This window comes from Protopterus annectens, chromosome 5.part0 (genome assembly GCF_019279795.1).
Source record: "Protopterus annectens isolate FY-2018-M chromosome 5.part0, PAN1.0, whole genome shotgun sequence".
Lineage (NCBI taxonomy): Eukaryota > Metazoa > Chordata > Ceratodontiformes > Protopteridae > Protopterus > Protopterus annectens.
In genome coordinates, this window is record NC_056735.1 from 413,749,699 (window position 1) to 413,772,228 (window position 22,530).

The window sequence follows — 22,530 nt, forward strand, 5'->3', positions numbered from 1 at the left end:
GAAAAAATGCCAGTTTAAAAAAATATATATATAGTTCACTTGGCGCTTACTTCGATCGACAAATGAATAAAAAATCAAAACAAAAAGGCTAAAAAAGAAAGAAACACTTAGGAAACATACATATATTATATTAATACCATGACTTTAAACTTTAAAAGATTAAAATGAAGATAGCAGGCAGCAAATCATATATTTTCCTTATTATTTAATGGCCTTAAAAACACAGTACAACTTCATATAAAAAACACTTTCTGGAAAAAGCTAAGTTTCTCTTGCAAACAGTTAACCGTCTTACCCTATTGAACACCATGTGTCTGCACTTGCTTCTGATTTATCAATAGAATGTCGATAAGATATAAAGGCATCCTGTACTTTTCCAATACTGGAATAGCACCTGCAACAAAAAAATCAAATCCCAGTCACTTTAAGGTAAAAATGTAGAGCCAAACTTCATTACTAATTGAAATTAATTCAGTCATTATTCCACAACCTAAATTAATTTTTCAAACACAAAATGGTACACTCCTAGAGAATTTTTCTTCTGCAGTCATTAACAGGGAGGCCCTGTGATCTCATGCCCTCATACAGACAAGGGCATGATCATAAAAGGACTAACAGTATGATGACTCGGTGGTTAAGATCTCTGCTTTGCAGCTCCAGAGTGTGAGATTCAGATGTTACTTCAAGGTCATTGTCTGTGGACAGGTTTGCATGTTTTCATCAAGGCTGCATGCATTCTCTAGAGGTACTCAAGTTTCTTCTCACCCTGCATGTCTCTCACATATATTAGCAATGGGTAAACAACCTGCAAATGGACAACCTCTCTAGCATGTTTCTCTGTGCTGCGCCCACTGAATGACTAAGGTTCAGGTTCAGCATGATTGTAAAATGGATTACACTGGTAAAAACAGAACTGATGAATACTCTGGCAAAAAGGGTCCATGAACCTGCCAACAAACATGGTTAACAGTCATTTATCTTCTCATTTCCTCCCTGTCAAGAGCGACAGAGATGTAACGAGCAAACCAACCACACAAAATTCCGATCCCAGTACCTGGTAACTCGGGCACAATGCGGAGATGAAAATGTAAGATGAAACAAAGAGTCTCCACCAGTGGAATACAAAAACCACGTTTAATCTGATCTTGAAACAAATCACGTACACTGCTGCATCAACAAGGGTTAAGCGCTTTCATTTGTCCCTGCCAGATTTCATCAGAACAAAAGAGTTACGGTTGTAGCTCTGTTTTATACAGATTAAGGCGCCAAAATTAGCAGTGATTGAATAATTAACTCCTTATTAGATTATAAGAGACTTATAGAAAGATGTGACAACTCTAAGCATGGAAAATATTGTACATCAAAAGCGACACAAAAATGTGGCTTATGTAGACAGTGCCAATATATCAATGTTGACTCTAGTATCAAACTGAAGAACATCATGAAAAGTACAGTCAAATTCAAATTTGGTAACTGCAACAGTCAAGGAGTTGTATATTTAGCCTCTTGCACTGAGTGCAATGCATATTATATAGGGAAAACAGAAAGAAAACTCAAAACCAGGATTTATGAACACACTTACAAGATGAAAAAAGGTGATGAGAAGAACGCACTCAGTAAACACATTATAGTCAATGGAAAAGATCATAGGTTCAAATTTGCAATTATAGATCAGGTAGATAGATCAAGAGGAGGTGGCAATTGGAAAGCTAGATTAGGTTCTATGGAGAGCAGATGGCAGATATGTCTTGATGCTACCACATTCCTAGGAATCAATGAACACATTAGTTTGAAACCATTTTTGGTATTAGGATCTTCCTAATTTTGGTAGTGGGTAGCTTCAGCTTGTGATGGACCATAGTTGACACGTGAGATTATGTAGTAATATAATTATGCTATAAATCAGCATAAGCTACTAGCATATATTAATTTTATAATCTCCATACCTTTACATTATACACCCATCTAACATGTTGGTTCCATCGTGTTATATTCGAAGTCTGAGCATGTTTGGTCAGAGTATACTATTTCTTTTTCAATTTTTTTACTTGACATTTCTTGTTATATATATTCATATCTCTACAATGTAATGACATTGTGAGGTTTACAGTGGGTCCACCACTACACAAGAACAGCATCTCAGTTAATAAAGTATTAGTATTTTAATTCATGGAGTATTCTAGCATACCTAGTTACAGTTTTGTTAAATGTATTATAGTGTTATGATTATATTCCATAGTTAATAGTCAAATTGTACATATGTCATAATAGTTTTTACAAAATATTTGTTAAAATACAAAATATTTGTTTACTTGATTTATATGTTGAGGTAGGGTTATACTGCAATTGCATATGTATGTATCATATACATATATATTTGGAGCATCCCTTCAATATTTCAACATTCAATGCATTTAAAATATTTTATTATTTAATGCATTTAAATGTAAATGTCAATAGATTTTAATGGAGTTAATTATTCAATCACTGCTAATTTTGGCGCCTTAATCTGTATAAAACAGAGCTACAACCGTAACTCTTTGGTTCTGATGAAATCTGGCAGGGACAGATGAAAGCGCTTAACCCTTGTTGATGCAGCAGTGTACGTGATTTGTTTCAAGATCAGATTAAACGTGGTTTTTGTATTCCACTGGTGGAGACTCTTTGTTTCATCTTACATTTTCATCTCCGCATTGCCCGAGTTACCAGGTACTGGGATCGGAATTTTGTGTGAAAAGCGACAGAGATAACTGTCCAAAGAAAATATTAATAATCCTAGGCATATTAAAGGGGAAAAAAACTTTGAAGACTGCCCTATATGTAGGTCACAATCCATGTGGGGGAACACAAGCAGGTCTCAAGACAAATTTTCTTCAAGATCCAGTTTTGTATTTATCAGTGTAACATAATACCTTGCTGCAAAGCAACTGGAGCTGAGAAATATAAATTAAATATTATGCTACACTCTGATCAGCTAAGAACAAGCACAAATAGCCCACAATTAATCCCACTCAGAAAAAAAGGTAGACCACCACAAGGGATGTGGGTCATCAGGACAGTGAAATGACTTGATAGCTCCACTCTGAAAAAAACTTTTCATAAGATGAGTGTTTCAGAGCAAATCTGTATTCTGAAGTTATTCTCCACTGCTCAGCCCAAATAAAAGGTTAAAAAATTATTTACAGCAAGGGTTTGGCTTACTGACCTCAAAGACATTACTAACACAAAATATATGTGCCACTCTGCATTCATAAGCTTCTTCGATGGAACACCTGGGTTCTCACAAGAGATGTGCACATCTTTCAGGACACCCGGTTCAAGGGAGATTTCAGACGTTTTCTCAAGATATTTCTCTGTTCCTTCAGGATCTAACTGGATTCTGCACCCCATAAGGTTTTGCTCTCCTCTAACAAAGTAAATAAGCTAATATCCCATTAATAGTACTGGAAACAGTATGGATTTGCAGAAAGTTAAAGGAGGAAAGCACTGAACTTAAGTGATTTGCATATACTCAGCCTACTCGAGGCTACTTCTTCCTAATAAAAGAAAAAAAGTGTACATTCTGTTTAACGGGGAGATCTGAAATAATCTTTAATAAATTAGGGATGATATACACATACAAAATATATCCCTGCAGGACTTAATGTAGTGTTCTTCAAACTGAAAAAATCAATCAAACCAAATTAAAAATTTTCTCTGAAGAGTAACAAAACTTCATGCAGAAAGAATAAAGATGGTCAAGAACATCAAAAACAAAAATGTAGACAAAATATTGAGCACCATACATAACCGACAGTTTCAAACAGTAAACTGACTACAGTGAAAGTAAAAATGATCTGTATGGACACCATTTCAGCTTCTAGTAGTTCAGGAAATACAAAAATGGGAGAAAGTCACCCACAGCCTTAAATATCCATAATTATCTTTGCAGAGAAAAATCACTGTCTTGCAAAAATATGTAACCTACACATTTACATAACATCCAAAACATGAATACATTCATTCCTTTTCTGTATGTACCTTTAGTGCAGGTGTCTTTAGACAATTAGATAGATTTCTTCAAACAGGAAAAAAAATGCAGCAAGAATTGCTCAGTAATAAATAAAATACAAAATAAAATAAACCTGGTACAAAAATCTACCAACATCTGAAATGGTTGGAAAAAATCTGGACAGAACATGGGAAGCCAAGAATTGTGGGACAGTACGAGGGAGATTTAGCAGACTGAAACAATTCTGCTTAAGAACGAACCCAAACGCCAGTGGTTAGGAGTCTTTTTGCTTGCAGCCACAGCTCTCCATCAGATCAATTTCAGATGCTGAATTAATCAAAGGAAAGATACAAATCATATTCATTTAGGACACCACTATACACAATAGTGGAACAGGAAAGCCAAAGACGACCCTTGTCTCAAACATTCAAGACCACCATACATAGCACAAGCAGAAAACTATAAATCAAAGTGGAAAGAGATGAAGATGAAACAGGGGGAAGTTCCAGAAACAAGGAGAGACTGGGATTTTGGATGCAGACCTTTAAGAACAATAATCATACAGACTATTATATTCATAAAGTAGCAGAAAGTATACTAAGAAAGTACAGTTGTGTACCTTACCATAAATATAGATGTTAGAGTGTATTCACTGTTGCAGTCATCACATTTGGGTTATCTGCTTGCAGTAGCCCTCATTCGGCCTGATTAACCAAGTCTTGGGTCCTGCATCGGTTGCTGTCCCATCTTCCATGACATCAGGTAGTCAGAGGTATAAAGCATGCAGCCGACGCCATTACATCAGTTTTTCTTGCCCAAGAAGTCAGGTGCCCCCATAATTGGAAGCAATTATATATATATATATATATATATATATATATATATATATATATATATATATATATATATAAGGTTGCACCTCCAGCAAAAAAGCAAATACAGCAAAAAGCTTTAAACATAGGAATCAAGAATAGAGGTATAGCCAATAGAAGTCAAGGGGCTGGAGGGAGGGTAAGTAGGACTGCAACAGTGAATACACTCGAACGTCTACATTTATGGTAAGTGTACACAATTATACTCTGTTCTTCGTGTTTCAATATTGCAGTCATCACATTTGGGTAGATTCTTAAAGCTAAGGAAGGGAGGAGGAAATTAAATAGCATTAGGACCAGCTATAAGGTCCTGCAAGACTGCAGTGGCAAAGCCAGCTCTGGATTTAGAGAAAATTGGAAAATGGTAATGCTTGGTGAAGGTATGTACGGAACTCCAAGTAGCAGCTACTAGGATGTCCCAGGTAGGGACACATCTAAGAAAGGCTATAGAGGTAGATGCAGCTCTGGTAGAATGTGGTCTAATACCCTATGGGTAGGCTTTCCATGGTCCTTATAGCAGCAATGATTGCAATGGCCTATCCATTTAGAAATGGTTTCCTTTGAAATGGCCTTCCCCTCTACCACTGCAGCAAATGCAACCAGTAGTTCAGATTTCCTGAGAGATTTAGTCCTGTCCAAATAAAATCTAAGTTGTCTGTGCACATCTAAGGAGTGCAGAATTCTCTCCCCTTTGATCTGTGGATTAGAAATTAAGGTTGGCAAATGAATGGACTGATTAAGGGCCACACTGGATACCACCTTGGGCATGAAGGAGGGATTGGTCCTGAGGGACACACTATCCGCATGAAAAATGATGAAAGGCTCCACTGCCATGAGGGCCTGTAATTCAGACACCCTTCTAGCTGAAGTGAAGGCTAAAAGGAAGACCGTTTTCCAAGAAAGGAATTTCAACTCTGCATTCGCAGCTGGCTCAAAAGGAGGTAAGAGTGAGTTTTTCCAATACAAAATTAAGGTCCCAGGCTGGAACAGGGGCACTTCTGGGTGTTCTTAAGTTTTTGGCCCCTCTGAGGAACTGCTTCAGCAGTGGATAAGAGAAGAGGGGTGGTTCTGTATTGAACCATAATGGCTGAGGCACAAATTTTGATTGAGGAAAAGGAAAGGCCCTTGTGCAGCATCTCAGTTAAGTATTGAAGAATCTGAGGTAAACTGGGTGCTGCTGTACCCATCCCATGAGGTTTGGCTCTAGGAAAATAATCTTTTCCATTTTTCCGCATAGGATTTTCTAGTACTAGGTCTCCTTGCCTTCAGAATGACATCCAACACTTGCTTACTTGAGGCATGGTAACGGACAGATCAGGTTATTGGCCAGGCTGCCAGGTTCAGGGTTTGAAGCTGGGGGTGCAGAACAGTGGTGTTGTCCGTATTTAACATTAACTGTCCTGGAAGGATGTGGTCCTTGAAGGCTGCCAGAGCATTCTGTACAGCTAACATTTCTTTCTGATTGATGTGCAGGTGCATTCGACTTGGTTTCCATTTGCCCTGAATGCACTTCCCTGTCAAGTGAGCCCACCATGTATAGTCTGATGTGTCTGTTGATAGGGTTTGGGTGGCAGGGGGTAGAGTGAATGGCAGTCCCTTGTTTTGGTGACCGGCGTCTGCCCACCAAAGAACTCTATTTGTAGACAAGGAATGACAGGAAGAATTGCTTCTAGATCCTGAGAATATTGACACCATAGGCTTTTTAGATACCATTGTAGTTAACTCGTATGCAGTCTTGCATATGGAATTAGTAGAATGCAGGAGGCCATGAACCCCAGTGCTTGCAGTATTTTCCTTGCAGACAGCTGGGTCTTTGTGGCCAGTAGTTTGAAGTAGGCTGTCAAATGAACTTGCTTCCCAGGAATACAATTTGTTGGCAGGGTACAAGATGTGATTTCTTTTAGTTTATAGTGTTACCCAGGGAAGTTAGCAATTTCTGTACAAAAGCCAGATGATTCAATAGTACGTCCTGGTTTTCTGCCTGAATTAGACAATCAACCAGGTAAGAATATATCTGGATACTTCTTTGCCTGCAAAATGCAATGACTGCAGTTAGGCACTTTGTGAATACCCTGGGCACAGTAGATAAGCCAAAGGGCAAAGCAGAGAATGGACAGTGCATGTTTCCTGCTTTGAAGCATAGGTATCTTCTGCAGGATTCCCTTATTGGGATGTGCAGGTAAGCTTCCTTTAAATCCAGGGTTACCAACCAGGCATCTTTGCCTAACATAGGAAGCAGCTGAAGAGTTACCATCTTGAATTTTGGAATCACCAAAAAGGTATTTAGGATAGGGAGGTCCAGTATAGGATGCCATGAGTTGTCTTTTCTGGGTACCAGGAAAAGACTTGAGTAGAAACCTTGTCCCTGTTCCTCTTCTGGAACAGGTTGAATAGCCCTGATGCTTAAGAGAGCGAGAATTTGCTTTTGAGCCTCCACCCACTGATTTGGGGGTAGGTCTGACCAACCATTTGGGGTTGGTAAGGAGTGAAAGTGGAATCTGTATCCTTGGGAAACAATATTTAAAACCCATTTATCCTGGGTAATGAGTTCCCAATTTGTTGCCTGCCAGTCAGTTGTGCAGGGCTTGGAAAATTTCAAGTTAAGTCATTGAGACAGTTTACCATAGTGGGGAGTCTTACCACTCCCTGCTTTGGAAGTGGGAGCCCCTGACTGCTGGTTCTGGGTTTGGACTAAGGCGGCCTGGAAGAGGGCAGGAAAGGACCAATTTTTAGAGGGCCGATGCCTATTAAATCTGAGAGGCTGTACTTGCAGGAAATCTGCAGATGGAGAAGGATTTTGTGTTAATTCACCTAAATAAGCAGATCTAAGTAAGGGAAAATTTGAAACCCTTTGGTCCTGCAGGAGGCCACCACTGGTGCCAGGCACTTGGAAGACTCTTTGTGCTGTAGGGAAACCAAAGGGCAAGGCCGAGAACTGAATGCGAGAAGGCCACAGAAAATACAGGTTATCTCCTGAAATTGGGTCTTACAGGGATATGAAGGTAGGCATCCTTGATGTCCACGATGATCATGAACCCCTGAGGTAAAATAAAAGGGAAAAGGGTTTGAAAGGTGAGCACCGCAGGAAGAGACTTGGGTGGGAGAGATCTAGGATTGGCCTCCAGAAGCCATCTTTCCTTGGGACTGGGAAGAGCATGGAATAGAATCCTTTCCTTTATTCTGTTGGTGGGACAGGCTGAATAGTACCCTGGGCAATGTGTGTGTCTAGGACTGGTTGAAAGAAAGGAAGTTGCTCTTGGGGGGGGGGGGGGGGGCTGAGGAATAGCTCTCCAAGACGAGTATTGATCCGGGTCATGAAGCAGCCCTTTTCTATTATGGATACAACCCATCTGTCTGTGGTGATGTTTTTCCACACAGGAAGACAGTGAGAGAGCCTTAATGACAGGGGAATAGAGTTTGGGGGGGGGGGGGGTTCAAGAGTACAGGTAGTCACAGACTACCTGCCCTGTCTTGAAATTGAGGCTTCTGGGCTTTTGTGTTGTAGTCTGGCCAGGTCTGGAAGGAGTAAGTTTGCTTCCGGGCAAATTTCCTGGGCCTGAAAGGAGGGGTGGAAGCAGAATGCTTCCTGATAAACTGCTTTTTTGAAGGGTAATTCCTATGGAACTTGGGGATAAGAGAAACAAACAAGTGCTTAAGATCTTGTAACTCCTTCCCTTTTTGTTGCAGACTTTTGAATAAGTATGCTACTTTAGCCCCAAACAGAGCTGAGTTATCTAAAGGTGCATCTAATAATTTTGCTTTGTCATCTGGTAGGGACAATAGCCTTAACCAAGCACATCTCCACAAAAGCAGCTGACCTTGATGAAGCTTCTGCAGCATTGTAGCTGCTCTTAATGGACTGCCTAGTGACCGGAGAGGTTAGGTAAATAAGGCAAGACAGTTAAGCTTTGGCAGGAGAGTCTGGAATGGCAGACAACTATTTGGTGGCTTTTTCCAAAAGTGCTAGGGCATATTTGGACATGAGTGTTTGATAATTTATTGCCCTGAATGCCAAGGTGGAGGATGTATAAACCTTCTTCCCAAGGTGCTCCATGGCTTTACTGCCTTTGTCGGTGGGAAGAGGAAAGGAGGAGTTTGGATGCCTTGTCCTCAAACTGAGACAGTGCCTGGGTCAGCAGCAAGGCACTTAACCAAGAATTTGGCTCCTTCGGGGGCTCTCTAGAATCTGTCAAGCCTGCAGGGTGCAGGAGGCTGAGAGTATGGGTTAAGAAATGCTGCAATAAATGTATCAAGAAATGCGAGCAGTACTGGTGGTAGAGCTGAAGAGGCAGAGGAGTCCATCTGAAGGAGTTCGTAGCATCTTTTCTGAACTTTTGTCATCTCAGAAGAATCCCATTTGAAATGCTCCATAATCTTAGCAATAGTCTTCCCAAAGGTGAGATCCTCAGCTATTCTTCTGAGGAGGTACAGCCAAGAGGGGAGGATAACTGAGAGACAAAGTGGAAGACTCAGAGAATTCCTCCACCTGAGAGATATCTATGACCTGGGGCTTAAGGCTCAAAGGGGGAGCCACTGGGAAGGGTAAGGGAGTAGCAAGCCTTAAGGCCATGAAGGCACTGAATAGATTCTGTGAAAAGGCCTGCCAGTCAGACTGGCTCTCTGCCGGGGGAGAAGTATGCCTCCTCTTCTCCTTTTTTAAAGCAGGACTAGCGGGTGCCTGGACCATGGAAGGCAGAACGGTACTGGATGGATCCACCCATATGTCCGGCGCAAGCTGAGGTTCCCCCTCGCCATCGGAAGCAGACGTCTGCAAGACCTCCAGGGACATGCCTACCGCTTTGTGTTCTGTGGCTTCCACATAAGTACCCGTTGTACCCATATCGGCGACGAATGATCGCTCCTCCAGGGTGTTAGCCACAGAAGGGACGTTGGGTGGCAGTAGCGCAGCTACAGTTTCAGGCCTAGCCATTTTGGCCTTTTTCTTGGACTGCTCGACAGGCTGATCAGACGACCCCCTACCTAAGGCTAAGTGCTTAAGATGTGGATTCTAGAGATATATACTTAAAGTGTGAAATCTGCTATGCAGGGTTTTTGGGATGAAGGCTTGGCAAATGGGGCAGGTCTTATTGTCGTGTGTAGGCCCTAGACAAAAGTGGCAGAGCTCGTGGGAATCTTTATGGGGACTATAACGGCCATACTTGCACTTACCCTTCCTGGCTGACATGAACCCACAAAAGCATGCAGTTACCCAAAAAAACAAAAAGTTCCCCCAGTGGTGTACTTATCTTAATATTTTTGATCTGATAGCCAGTACGGTAGGAACAGCTTATGTTCAACTGGTGGGAGAGAAGTTCTGAAGTCTGGTGCATGCAGAAGTCACTGTTATGGCCCACATTCCTCTAGCCCCATCAGACGTCCTACGCACCAAGAGGTGACTGCAAGCTTTTGAATACTGGGCGGAAGTCTGGGTAGCAAGAGGAGGAAACCTAAGAGTACAGAATACTGCAACACAGGAATAGGACGACATCTGACTGCTCTCTGTTCTTTTATCTCTACTCCCATCTCACATATGAGAGAAAAAGTACAGTTTTGTACCTACCATAAATGTAGATGTCCGAGAGGTATGCATCTGCAGTCATAACATATGGATTGTCCTGCCTCAGGCAGCCCTTCGGTCGGCCGGATTCCAAAGTCTGGGTCTGGCCTCGGCTGATGTCGCACTTTCCCCGACGTCAGAGCGTCTGGTGTATAAAAGCATCAGCCGATGCCATTTTCCTCAGTTTTTCTTGCCCCAAATGCCAGGTGCCCTCTAGGAAGGCTAAATTTGGATAAATGCAAAAAGGATCCAAACATTTGCAAACTTAATTATATACATGTATATAAAAACAAATACACCATAATAGATTCCCCCAGCTAGCTAAAAGAGGGGTAAGTACCCTAGGAATACCACTGAGGGGTAGGAGGGAGGGTAAACCTGACTGCAGATGCATACCTATCGGACATCTACATTTATGGTAGGTACAAAACAGTACTATGTCCTTCAAGGATGCATCTGCAGTCATAACATATGGGTAGAATACCATAGCCAATCTGGGGGAGGGGGTACTAAGAAAAGGATGGTGTAGTTAATATCCCCTGCAGGACTGCAGTAGCAAAACCTGCTCTGGACCTGGAGTATAAAGGTAGATTGCAATGTTTGGCAAATGTATGCACGGAGCTCCAACTAGCAGCTTCTAAAATGTCCTTGGTAGCCACCCTTCGTAGGAAGGCTGTAGTGGTGGCCGTGGCCCTTGTGGAATGAGGCCTGATGTTTTCAGGAACTGTCTTTCCATGAAAAGAGTAACAAAATCGAATGCAATTTCCTATCCATTTTGAAATTGTCTGTTTGGAAATTGCTTTTCCTTGCACCCCAGTAGCATATGCTACAAATAGTTGGTCAGTCTTTCTGCTAGTTTTAGTTCTGTCCAAGTAGTAGCGTAGTTGTCTGTGTATATCCAGGGTGTGCAGAAGTTTTTCCCCTCTATTCTGTGGATTTGGGAAGAACGTAGGCAAGTGAATAGCTTGGTTCAAAGATACCCTAGATACCACCTTTGGCATAAAAGTAGGATTGGTTCTTAGTGAAATTCTGTCCTGATGGAAGATAAGAAATGGCTGTACTGCCATTAATGCTTGTAACTCAGATACTCTTCTTGCTGAAGTTATTGCCAGAAGGAATGCAATTTTCCAAGACAGAAACTGTAGATCCGCTGATGCTGCTGGTTCAAATGGGTGAAGTGTTAGTTTCTCCAACACAAAGTTGAGATCCCAAGCGGGTAGAGGTGGTTTTCTTGGAGGTTTAATATTTTTGATTCCTCTCAGAAATTGCCTGAGGAGAGGGTGTGAGAAGATAGATGGATCCACATTGTATTCTGCTGAAATTGCTGAGGCTTGAATCTTAATGGAAGAATAGGACAGGCTATTGTGGAACAATTCTAAGTATTCCAGAATATGTGTCATGTTTGCCACTGTCACATCTGAGCCTTTTGCTGTGTTCCAAATGAGGAATCTTTTCCATTTAGCTGAGTATGTCTTCCTTGTGGAAGGCCGGCGTGCTTCCAAGATGATGTCCTTCACTCTCTGTGATAAGGCATCTTGTTTGGGATTTAAGGAATTTTTCAGGCAGTTAGCTGCAATGTTTTCAAGTTGGGATGCATGATCTTGAAATTGTTCTGCGTCAGAAGGAGAGGACCTAGGGGAAGAGGCCATGGTTTTTCCCGAGACAGGCTTCTCTAATGGATACCAGTGTTGCCTTGGCCAGTCTGGAGCTATCAGAATCACTCTTGGCTGCTCCTCCCTGATCCAGACTGAGAGGACCTAGGGGAAGAGGCCATGGTTTTTCCCGAGACAGGCTTCTCTAATGGATACCAGTGTTGCCTTGGCCAGTCTGGAGCTATCAGAATCACTCGGCTGCTCCTCCCTGATCTTCAGTAGAACCTTGTACATTAATGGGAGAGGTGGAAAGGCATATACTTTTAGAGCTTTCCAGCTGAAAGAGAGAGTGTCCACCCTCCAAGCTTGTGGGTGGTATGTCCTTGAACAGAATGTCTTCAGTTGATGGTTGAGAGGAGAGGCGAACAGATCTATCTCCGACATTCCCCATTCCTTTGCTATGAGTTGGAAGATGTCTGGGTGCAGCATCCATTCGTGTGCATCCGTGGTAGTTCTGCTTAAGCTGTCTGCCAGTGTATTCTCTTTTCCTGGCACGAACTGGGACTGTAGTTGAATATTGAGATTCAGGCATAGTTCCCATAGATTCATAGCCAGCCGGCAGAGAGGGTAGGAGTGTGTGCCTCCTTGCTTGTTTATGTACCACATGACCGTGGTGTTGTCTGTCCTTATTAGCAGGTGGCCTTGATGGAGGAAGGGTTTGAAAGCCTCGATTGCATGCATCACTGCCAGCATTTCCTTTTGGTTTATGTGCATGTGTAGCTGGCCTTGAGACCATAGGCCTAGGATACATTTTCCCTCCATGTGTGCTCCCCATCCTCGGTCTGAAGCGTCCGTGGTGATGGTTTGTTTTGTTTTTGGTTTGTTGAAAGGCAACCCTCTGTTGGACTGGCAGGCCTGGGCCCACCACAGAAACTCCTTTTGAAGGCAAGGAATGATTGGTATCAAAGCTTCTAGACTGTGACTGTATTGAGACCATACACTCCTAAGGTACCATTGTAATTTTCTCATATGCAGCCTGGCCTGTGGTATCAGAATTATGCAAGATGCCATGTAACCCACGGCCTGCAGGATTTTCCTTGCAGTAAGCTGAGTTTGTCTCGTCAGAATCATGAAGTAGTCTGGAAGTTGTTTTTGTTTTTCCTCTGTGAGAAAGGCCAATTGGGTGGTTGTGTCCAGATCTGCACCCAAAAAGGTTATTCTTTGGGATGGCACAAGTCTTGACTTTTGGATGTTGACTGTGTATCCCAAGGCCTGTAACAGGTGGATGGCATAAGTCAAGTCCTTTTTCAAATTTTTCTTGTTGTCCGCTTGTATAAGGCAGTCGTCCAGATATGGGTAGATCTGAATCCCCTGAAGTCTGCAGTGTGCAATTACTGATGCCAGGCATTTCGTGAATACTCTGGGCGCAGTAGTTAAGCCAAAAGGCAATGCTGAGAATTGATAATGCTCTGATCCTGCAAGAAATCTGAGGCGTCTTCTGCAACTTGGTCGAATAGGGACGTGCAGGTATGCCTCCTTGAGATCTAGATTCACCAGCCAAGACTCCTTGCCCAACATGGGAAGAAGTTGCTGTAGGGTCAGCATCTTGAATTTTGGGACAATGAGGTAAGTATTCAGTGCGGACAGGTCGAGAATAGGCCTCCATTGGTTTTCTTTTCTTGGTACAAGGAATAGTCTTGAGTAAAATCCTTGGCCTTGTTCTGAAAGTGGTACTTTTTCTATAGCTTTCATTTGAAGCAAGTTGTTGATCTGCCTTAAAGCCTCTGGCCTCTGATTTGGTGGTAGGTTTGGCATTCCGTGCCTTTTTGGCAAAGTGTGGAAGTGGAACCTGTATCCTTGGTCTATTATTTGCAGTGTCCATGTGTCCCTTGTAATATAATGCCAGTTTTTTGAGAATAAAGCCAGATTTCCGCCCAAGGGTGCTTCCAGTTGATCCCTGGTAGGTGGAATCAGAGCAAAGTCATTGAGCCTGTCCTGGAGTGGTAGTTGTTGTTGCTGCTGTTGCACTACTTCTCTGGTTGTTAGGCTGCCACTAACGGCCTCTGTAGGAGCCCTTCGATTGGCCTCTGCCTCTAGGGCATCTGTTCCTTCCTCTCTGGGCTCTGTCCGAGTCTGGAAAGGACCAATTCTTAGTAGGCCAGTTTCTGCTGAATCTAGGTGGTTGTACTTGCAGGAAATCCTTAACTGTTTGCACAGATTTTGCCTTTTCTTCAAACTTTAAGACCTCCTGAGCAGAGGAGCCAAATGAATTTTGTTTCTCCATTGGAGCATCCAGGAGTTTAGCTTTAACATGGTCTGGCAGAGATTGTTCCTTCAGACAGGCATGCCTACGAACGACTACCCCAGTCATAGCTGACCTAAATGAAGCCTCCAATGCATCCTAGCCACATTTTAAGAAATTATTACTAACCTGCTGTGAGTTGTGCATCAAATCCTGCAGGGATTTACGGTCAAGGGGTTCAGGAGAAGAAAGTTTCTTATTCAGTTCATCTAACAAATACTCTTGGTACTGTATCATATGAAATTGACAATTTAATGCCCTGGCAGAAAGAGTTGCAGAAGTATATACCTTCTTTCCCCATCTCTCTAAAGCTCTAGACTCTCTTTCAGAGGGTAGAGGATTTTTGGCGGTGGCGGCTGCAACCCCTTTAGGGCCCTGAGAAATAGTTTCTGGGTCTGCAGAATGTGCTTTATACAGATGGAAATGAGAATCCGGGACCCTGTATTATCTATCAGGCTTGGCAGGGGCCGGAGGGAGAGTATCAGGGGCTGTACTGACATCATTATACACATCATCAATTACATTCAATACAGGAGGTATAGCTAAGGGCCTATGTTGAGGCAGATGCAAAAAGGTCCTTAATCTTTTTCTAGAATCAGACAATTCCTGACCTTGCCATTGAAAATACTCTCTAATGGAGTGTAGAGACTCACCAAAGGAAAACTCTTCAGGAGGGGAGGCCGAAGGGATTGATTCTTCAGCATCAGAATCCTCATAAGGTGGATAAGCCTCCTCCTGGTGGTCTGACAACTCAGAGCCATCCATGGACTCATCTGAAGAAAGTGGTTCAGAGGGGTCAGCCCTGGGCCTTTTGTCTGGTGGAGGTTGAGAGGCCCTATCTGGGTGAGGTTGTGAACCCCTAATTAAAGAAATAAGGTCCTCTGCAAGGCTGAGGATCTGAGAACTAGAGGAAGGCCTGTGGGAGGTAGTCTTGGGAGGCAAAGCTTTAGAAAGCTTAGCAGCTTTAGCCCTAGAAAAAGCCTTAATGGACATGGAAGCAGGGGGCCTAGCTGCCCCACGTGCAGTAGAAATGTCCAAAGGTATGGTGTCGGACATTTCCTGGACATTGGTTTCGGTAGTAAGCTCGGTAGTAGACTCAGCCGGGGCCTCCCGAGCCGCGGTGGTCGGTTGAATGGTTTCGGTAGAAGGAATCTCCGAGGACTCAGTTTCGGCTGAAACCGAGACACTCGCGGTAGGCTTTACCGTGGTTTCAGCCGAAACCGCGGGCCGCGAGTGTCGGTCCTTGTCCTTCCGTTTTTTCACCAAATGTGAAGTCGGAGTCTCCGACGGCATTTTATATGCAAAATTAGCCCCAAAAAATTCCTCTGCAAACTCCGACCAACGTCTAAGAGTTTGTCGGTTGAAGGAAGCACAGGCAGAACAGGCCGATACGTCGTGGTCTGGGCCTAAGCAAGGAAGGCAGTAGGAATGGAAATCCTTATGAGGTATTGTTTCCCACAAGTTAAACAATTATTTACTTTGTCTGACATCGGCTGAGGCAAGAAAGAGTCCCCAACGGGGTACTTAGCTTTTTCGAAGTCTTCGGTAGCTGAATTCACTGGATCTGACTGACCGGCACTTGCGAACAGCTTCTGCTTCGGGCACCGCGCTGCAAGAAAGACTGAGGAAAATGGCGTTGGCTGATGCTTTTATACCCCAGACGCTCTGACATCGGGGAAAGTGCGACATCAGCCGAGGCCAGACCCAGACTTTGGAATCCGGCCGACCGAAGGGCTGCCTGAGGCAGGACAACCCATATGTTATGACTGCAGATGCATCCTTGAAGGACATCTTGCATGCCTTCAAGAAAAGCTGCACTGGTTACTGTAAATAAAACAAAATCATGACTGGGTACATTAAATACATTTAGTACCACGGCTGCTGGGGAAAAAGCTACTTGTATATCTTATTCACTTCCGACAGTTTCAAACAATTTTTTAATGAACTGTTCACTTATTTACTTTTGTTACACTGTACAATGCATATTTTTCTCTGCACATGAGTTTTCTGAGGTCTCGTGATTAACTGGTTGCACATGTGGATGACTCCTCTCCAAGTAAAAGCAGTTAGCAGTAAGAAAAAAAAAACCTAGTAAACTTATTAGATGCACAAAAGAATCTTTGTAAATTTCAGTCAGAATGCATACACTGTTGAGTGCGTGCACCTGTTGACTTCCACTGAGAGTATTTGCTAATGGAATAAAAACACGAATGATTTTGCAAAAAAAAAAAAAAAAGAAAAATCACTATTTCCATGCCTTTCAACGTTTTGTCTTATTTTTGAAACTTGTGTGCTTAAAAAAATGTCTACGAGCTTAAATGTAGACATCCAGCCATGGAATAAACAGGCAAGATTATCTTCATTACACATGTACTTTACTTCAACATCTTTGACATATAGAGCAATCACTGATTAAGACTCTCCCACAGCACATTTAAAATGGATAAATGCATCCTGTACAAAACTACTTTACAATATAACATACAATTTATATTATGATTTCACACAAATATTAATAAAAACAACTTTTTAATTACTCTTACTACTTGAAATCAGTGTTTACCTAAACACTGACAAAATGGAGTATATGCTTTACAGTCACCAAAATTCCAATCTTTCTCAGCTACTTCTTGCAAAGTTATATTTCATGTATCCAACTATGTCTAATGGGATTGATGCTTTACAGTCTCCCATTTATTCACAAATTTCACAATGCTGCTGGTCCTCCTGATCATCTCCATCTCCCAATAACAGTCTCTGGTTAAAATCCAAAGACTTCTGGATTCTTCTAGTCAGCTCCTGTGCTCTTTTCTATTGCTCAAGCATTTTTCTTTGTTAACACTAGAAAAGGTTTCAGTGCAAATTCTTTCTATGGGCTTTATTACTGTCAGAAGAACGAAAAGCAGTTTCCGGCTTGCTGGATCACTCTGTTGGCTAAACCTTTTTATTTCCTCTTCAGCTATTCTGAATAAAAGTATTTAATCCTCAAAAGAAAAATATTCAAGACAGCTGTACACAGAAGCTTGAATCTCGCACCTAATTCTTGACATTATCTGACTGTCAGGATAAGCGCACTTTTTTTCTACCTGGTGTACACTGACTAATCATATTTTTCATTAACACTTTTGTCTTCTCCAATTTTTACTATTTGTCCTTTCCGACACAATTTTATCAGAAAACTTTCTGCTGGTATGACTGCATCTTTACTAATACAAGTCTTGTCTGCTTTTTCTTAGTCAGGTTTGAAGTATACACTCACAATGTACCCTCTTAAATCCTACAGTAAAACATCAAATCAGGTGCTGATTTGTACTTTCATAAAGTTAATGCAATCTGTCCCTTCCAGGTTCTCTAGTACAGAAGAGAATATCAGGCTGTGTGTGCACTCAGTCTTCAGCTCTTCTTGAGAAATCTTGGGCTCAAGAAAGCCTTTTCTATTTCACCCACTGTTTTTGCAGTTTTATCAGCTGAACTGAACAGCTAAAGCTTCTCTATTTTGCCAATCTTTTGTTATTTACTGTACATCTTCCTTCAGTGTTTCACTTATTTTAAACAAGTACATTTGATTTATTTTTTTCTTTTCTTCAAATTACTATTCATCCATCTCCTGTACCAAAGCCAAACTTGAACTGCTTTTCCCTGAACAGCTGCCACATTCTTCCAGGCTATAGTTTTCTGGTTGATTTTTTTATTACTTTCTTCAAGTTTCTTATTTGCTGGCAACCTGTCCATATAATTACAAACTAGTTATTGAAATGCATCCAATTTGGTAGCTTTAGTAGCTTCTGGGACTTCACTTTTAAATCCCTTTATAATGATGAAGTAAACATTTTTTACAGATGGCCTTAAGTTTTCTTTTTCTTAGTTTGCTGACAAGGCAGTTCCAACAAACGGCTTAATTTTTAAACTTGCCATTATATAGTTATATGAGATAGTTATATATGCTTCAATACTTGATTCAACAGGGAGCAAAACTCAAAGACAGCAGCACCAAGTACAATGTTTGCTGGGGAGTTACACAATTTGTAACCATTGATAACATAAGTAAACAGTAAGCAATTGATTCTGCCATAATCCATTAATGTGGGGTTGTCAGTACAAGTAGTGAAGGTTTTCTAGGAAGAAATTCCCAGTGACAGCTGACGGGGTAAAAAAGTTGAGTCATGTGACTGTAAAACATTTGTGAGGAAAGGAACTATAAAGACTACCACCACTGTTGAGAAAGGGGACAGTCTGGCCTTTACTAAATCCAGAAATGTCTGGGAATGTTTGCTGTTGGCAGTATACCTCTGCTAATTAGTGTACAACTGAAGTTACCCAACAGAAACATATTTTATTCAATGGTTACATTTTCTAACTAGCTATGGTAGTCTGCATGTCCTGACAGGGTGTCATAGCTGAGGGGTCTACAACTGACTATATTGTGATAAGTTTACCGAATGTAACTACTACTAAAACCTGTTTCAGATCTGCATCCTGTGGAATCTGGTAGACATAAACAGACTACGAATTTAGATACTTACTCCACAGTTATCAGTGGATTTGAATACATCATGGGTGCTGTTCTCTGGAAAACCAGGTTTCTGTGATTTCACAAATGCTGATGTTTTTGAGGGCAAAGATGTCAAGTTCAAGCATTCTGCTGTTTAGGCTTCTGGCATTCACCACTCTTACCCAGATATTTGGATTGTAACTTCTTATGCTGGTACGTATAAATCAACCCAACCTCAAACATTTGCCACTGAGTTTTGCAGCACAAGTTAATATAATGAGAAGTTACGTACCTACCATAACGTTCCATGTTAGTTGTCTTCACTCGCCTTCTTTCTTGCTGGATGGGATCGGAGCCACTCGGCGACTTACTAAAGCTTGAGAGCTTATTTTACCGGCTCGAGGCAACCCTATATCCCATGATGCTAGGCGATAACTCCCCAGATCTCGTTTGGAAGCTGAAAAACCTAGCATAGGCCAATAAAACAAAATCCTCCAACTGGAAGGAGGAGGAAGAGGGATACAAAACCCCCAAAGATAGTTATCTACACTATATATATATCCTAGGACACCTAGATGGTGAAAGTACAGTTTTGTACCTACCATAAATGTAGATGTCCGAGAGGTATGCATCTGCAGTCCTAACATATGGGTTGTCCTGCCTCAGGCAGCCCTTCGGTCGGCCGGATTCCAAAGTCTGGGTCTGGCCTCGGCTGATGTCGCACTTCACCCGACGTCATAGCTGCTGTGTAGTGGGTATAAAGGCATCAGCCAACGCCATTTTCCTCAGTGTTTCTTGCCCCAGATGCCAGGTGCCCTCTAGGAAGGCTAAATTTGGATAAATGCAAATAATTCCAAACAGTAGAGAGCAAACAATATAGGAATGTATATACATATATACAAACAAATACACCATAATAGATTCCCCCAGCTAGCTACAAGAGGGGTAAATACCCTAGGAGTACCACAGAGGGGAAGGAGGGCGGGTAATCCTGACTGCAGATGCATACCTCTCGAACATCTACATTTATGGTAGGTACAAAACTGTACTATGTCCTTCAAGGATGCATCTGCAGTCCTAACATATGGGTAGAATACCATAGCCAAACTGGGGGAGGAGGTACTAAGATAAAGATGGTGTAGTTAAGATCCCTTGCAAAACAGCAGTTGCAAAACCTGCTCGGGATCTGGAGTATAAAGGAAGATCATAATGCTTGGCAAATGTATGCACGGAGCTCCAAGTAGCAGCTTCTAAAATGTCTTTGGTAGCCACTCCTCGTAGGAAAGCTGTAGTGGTGGCTGTAGCCCTTGTGGAGTGAGGCCTGATATTTTCTGGAGTTGTCTTTCCATGAAAAGAGTAGCAAAATCTAATGCAATTTCCTATCCATTTTGAGATTGTCTGTTTTGAAATTGCTTTTCCTTGCATTCCTGTTGCATATGCTACCAGAAGCTGGTCAGTTTTTCCATTGGTCTTAGTTCTGTCCAGATAGTAGCGTAATTGTCTGTGCACATCCAAGTTATGTAGTAGTCTTTCCCCCCTGTTCTGTGGGTTGGGGAAGAATGTTGGTAAGTGAATCGCTTGGTTCAATGATACTCTGGAGACCACTTTTGGCATAAAAGTAGGGTTAGTTCTCAAAGAGACTCTATCCTGATGGAAGATAAGGAAGGGTTGTACTGCCATTAATGCCTGTAACTCAGAAACCCTTCTTGCTGAAGTGATTGCAAGCAGGAAAGCAGTTTTCCAAGATAAGAACTGTAATTCTGCTGTTGCTGCTGGTTCAAAAGGGGGAAGCGTTAACTTTTCCAGCACAAAGTTAAGGTCCCATGGCCAAGGCAAAGGTGGGTTCCTTGGAGGCTTTACATTTTTAATTCTTCTCAGGAACTGCCTGAGTAAAGGATGAAAGAAGACTGGAGGATCCATGTTGTATTCTGCTGAAATTGCTGATGCATGAATCTTAATGGAGGAGTAAGACAGGCCATTGTGGAAAAGTTCTGCTAAGTATTCCAGGATGTTAGCTATGTTTGCTAATGATACATTTTCTCCTTTTGCTGCACTCCAAATGAGGTATCTTTTCCAATTGGCTGAATAAGTCTTCCTTGTGGAGGGTCTGCGAGCCTCCAGGATAATGTCTTTACCCTCTGAGATAAATCTGTGTTATTTTGTTTTATGTAATATTCCAAGCAGCTAGCTGTAGTGTTTTCAAGTTTGGATGTAGGATCTTGTAGTTGTTCTGTGTTAGAAGTAAAGGACATAGAGGTAGAGGCCATGCGTGTGTCCGAGACATGCTCCTCAGTAGCGGGTACCAATGTTGCCTCGGCCAGTCTGGAGCTATCAGGATTGTCCTTGGGTGATCTTCTTTGATCTTCAGTAGGACTTTGTACATCAAAGGAAGAGGTGGGAATGCATATGCTGTCAGGTTTTCCCAGCTGAAGGATAGGGAGTCCACCTTCCAAGCAAGTGGGTGGTATGTTCTTGTGCAGAATTTCTTCAATTGGTGGTTGTGTGGGGAGGCGAACAGGTCTATTTCTGGTAGTCCCCATTTCTTTGTAATGGTTTTGAAGATGTCTGGATGCGGCATCCATTCGTGAGCATCCGTGGTAGTTCTGCTTAAGGCGTCTGCTAGTGAATTTTCTTTTCCTGGCACAAATTTGGCCTGGAGTTGAATGTTGAGGTTCAGGGCCACGTTCCACAGGTCCATTGCCAACCGGCATAGAGGATATGAGTGTGTACCTCCCTGTTTGTTGATGTACCACGATTGTGGTGTTGTCCGTCCTTATCAGCAAGTGACCTTGTTGAAGAAATCGTCTGAATGTCTGGATTGCATGTTTCACTGCCAGCATCTCTTTTTGATTTGTGTAGATTCAGCTGGTCTTGTGTCCATAGGCCTTGTATACACTTGTCCACCATGTGCGCCCCCCAGCCAAGGTCTGAGGCGTCCGTGGTGATGGTCTGGCTTGGATGAGGTTTGTGGAAAGGCAATCCTCTGTTTATCTGACAGGCCTGAGCCCACCACAGGAATTCTTGCTTCAGGCATGGTATTATTGGAATCTGGGCTTCTAGACTGTGCTTGTGTTGAGACCATACATTCCTTAGGTACCACTGCAACTTTCTCATATGCAGCCTGGCATGAGGAATCAATATTATGCAGGATGCCATGTAACCCAGGGCTTGCAGGACTTTCCTTGCGGTAAGCTGGGTCTGTGTTGTTAATGCCATGAAATAGAGTGGTAGTTGCTTTTGTTTTTCTTCTGTGAGAAATGCCATCTGATTTGATGTGTCCAGTTCTGCACCCAAGAATGTTATCCTTTGGGATGGTACCAGCCTTGACTTTTGTATGTTGACTGTGTATCCCAAGGCTTGCAGCAGTTGTATAACCTTTTCCAAATCTTTTGTTAATTTGGTCTTGTTGTCCGCTTGTATTAGGCAGTCGTCCAAGTATGGGTAAATCTGAATTCCCTGAAGCCTGCAATGAGCAATTACTGATGCCAGGCATTTCGTGAATACTCTGGGCGCAGTAGATAAGCCAAAGGGCAATGCTGAAAATTGATAATGCTCTGATCCTGCAAGAAATCTGAGGTGTCTTCTGCATTCTGGTCGTATAGGGACGTGCAGGTATGCCTCCTTGAGATCTAGAGTCACCAGCCAAGACTCCTTGCCCAGCATGGGAAGAAGTTGCTGTAGGGTCAGCATTTTGACTTTTAGAACAATGAGATATGTGTTCAGA

General features: G+C 42.3%; 1 protein-coding gene across 1 annotated transcript in view; it reads right to left on the bottom strand.

Annotated features, from left to right (window-relative positions):
* KDM6A (lysine demethylase 6A) overlaps window positions 1–22,530 on the bottom strand; it is a gene marked incomplete in the record, with an annotated part of 3,528,619 nt that overhangs the window by 1,745,234 nt on the left and 1,760,855 nt on the right. Inside the window, 1 exon segment of the mRNA XM_044072373.1 lies at window positions 296–394. Within this exon segment, the coding sequence (XP_043928308.1) occupies window positions 296–394 (99 nt within the window).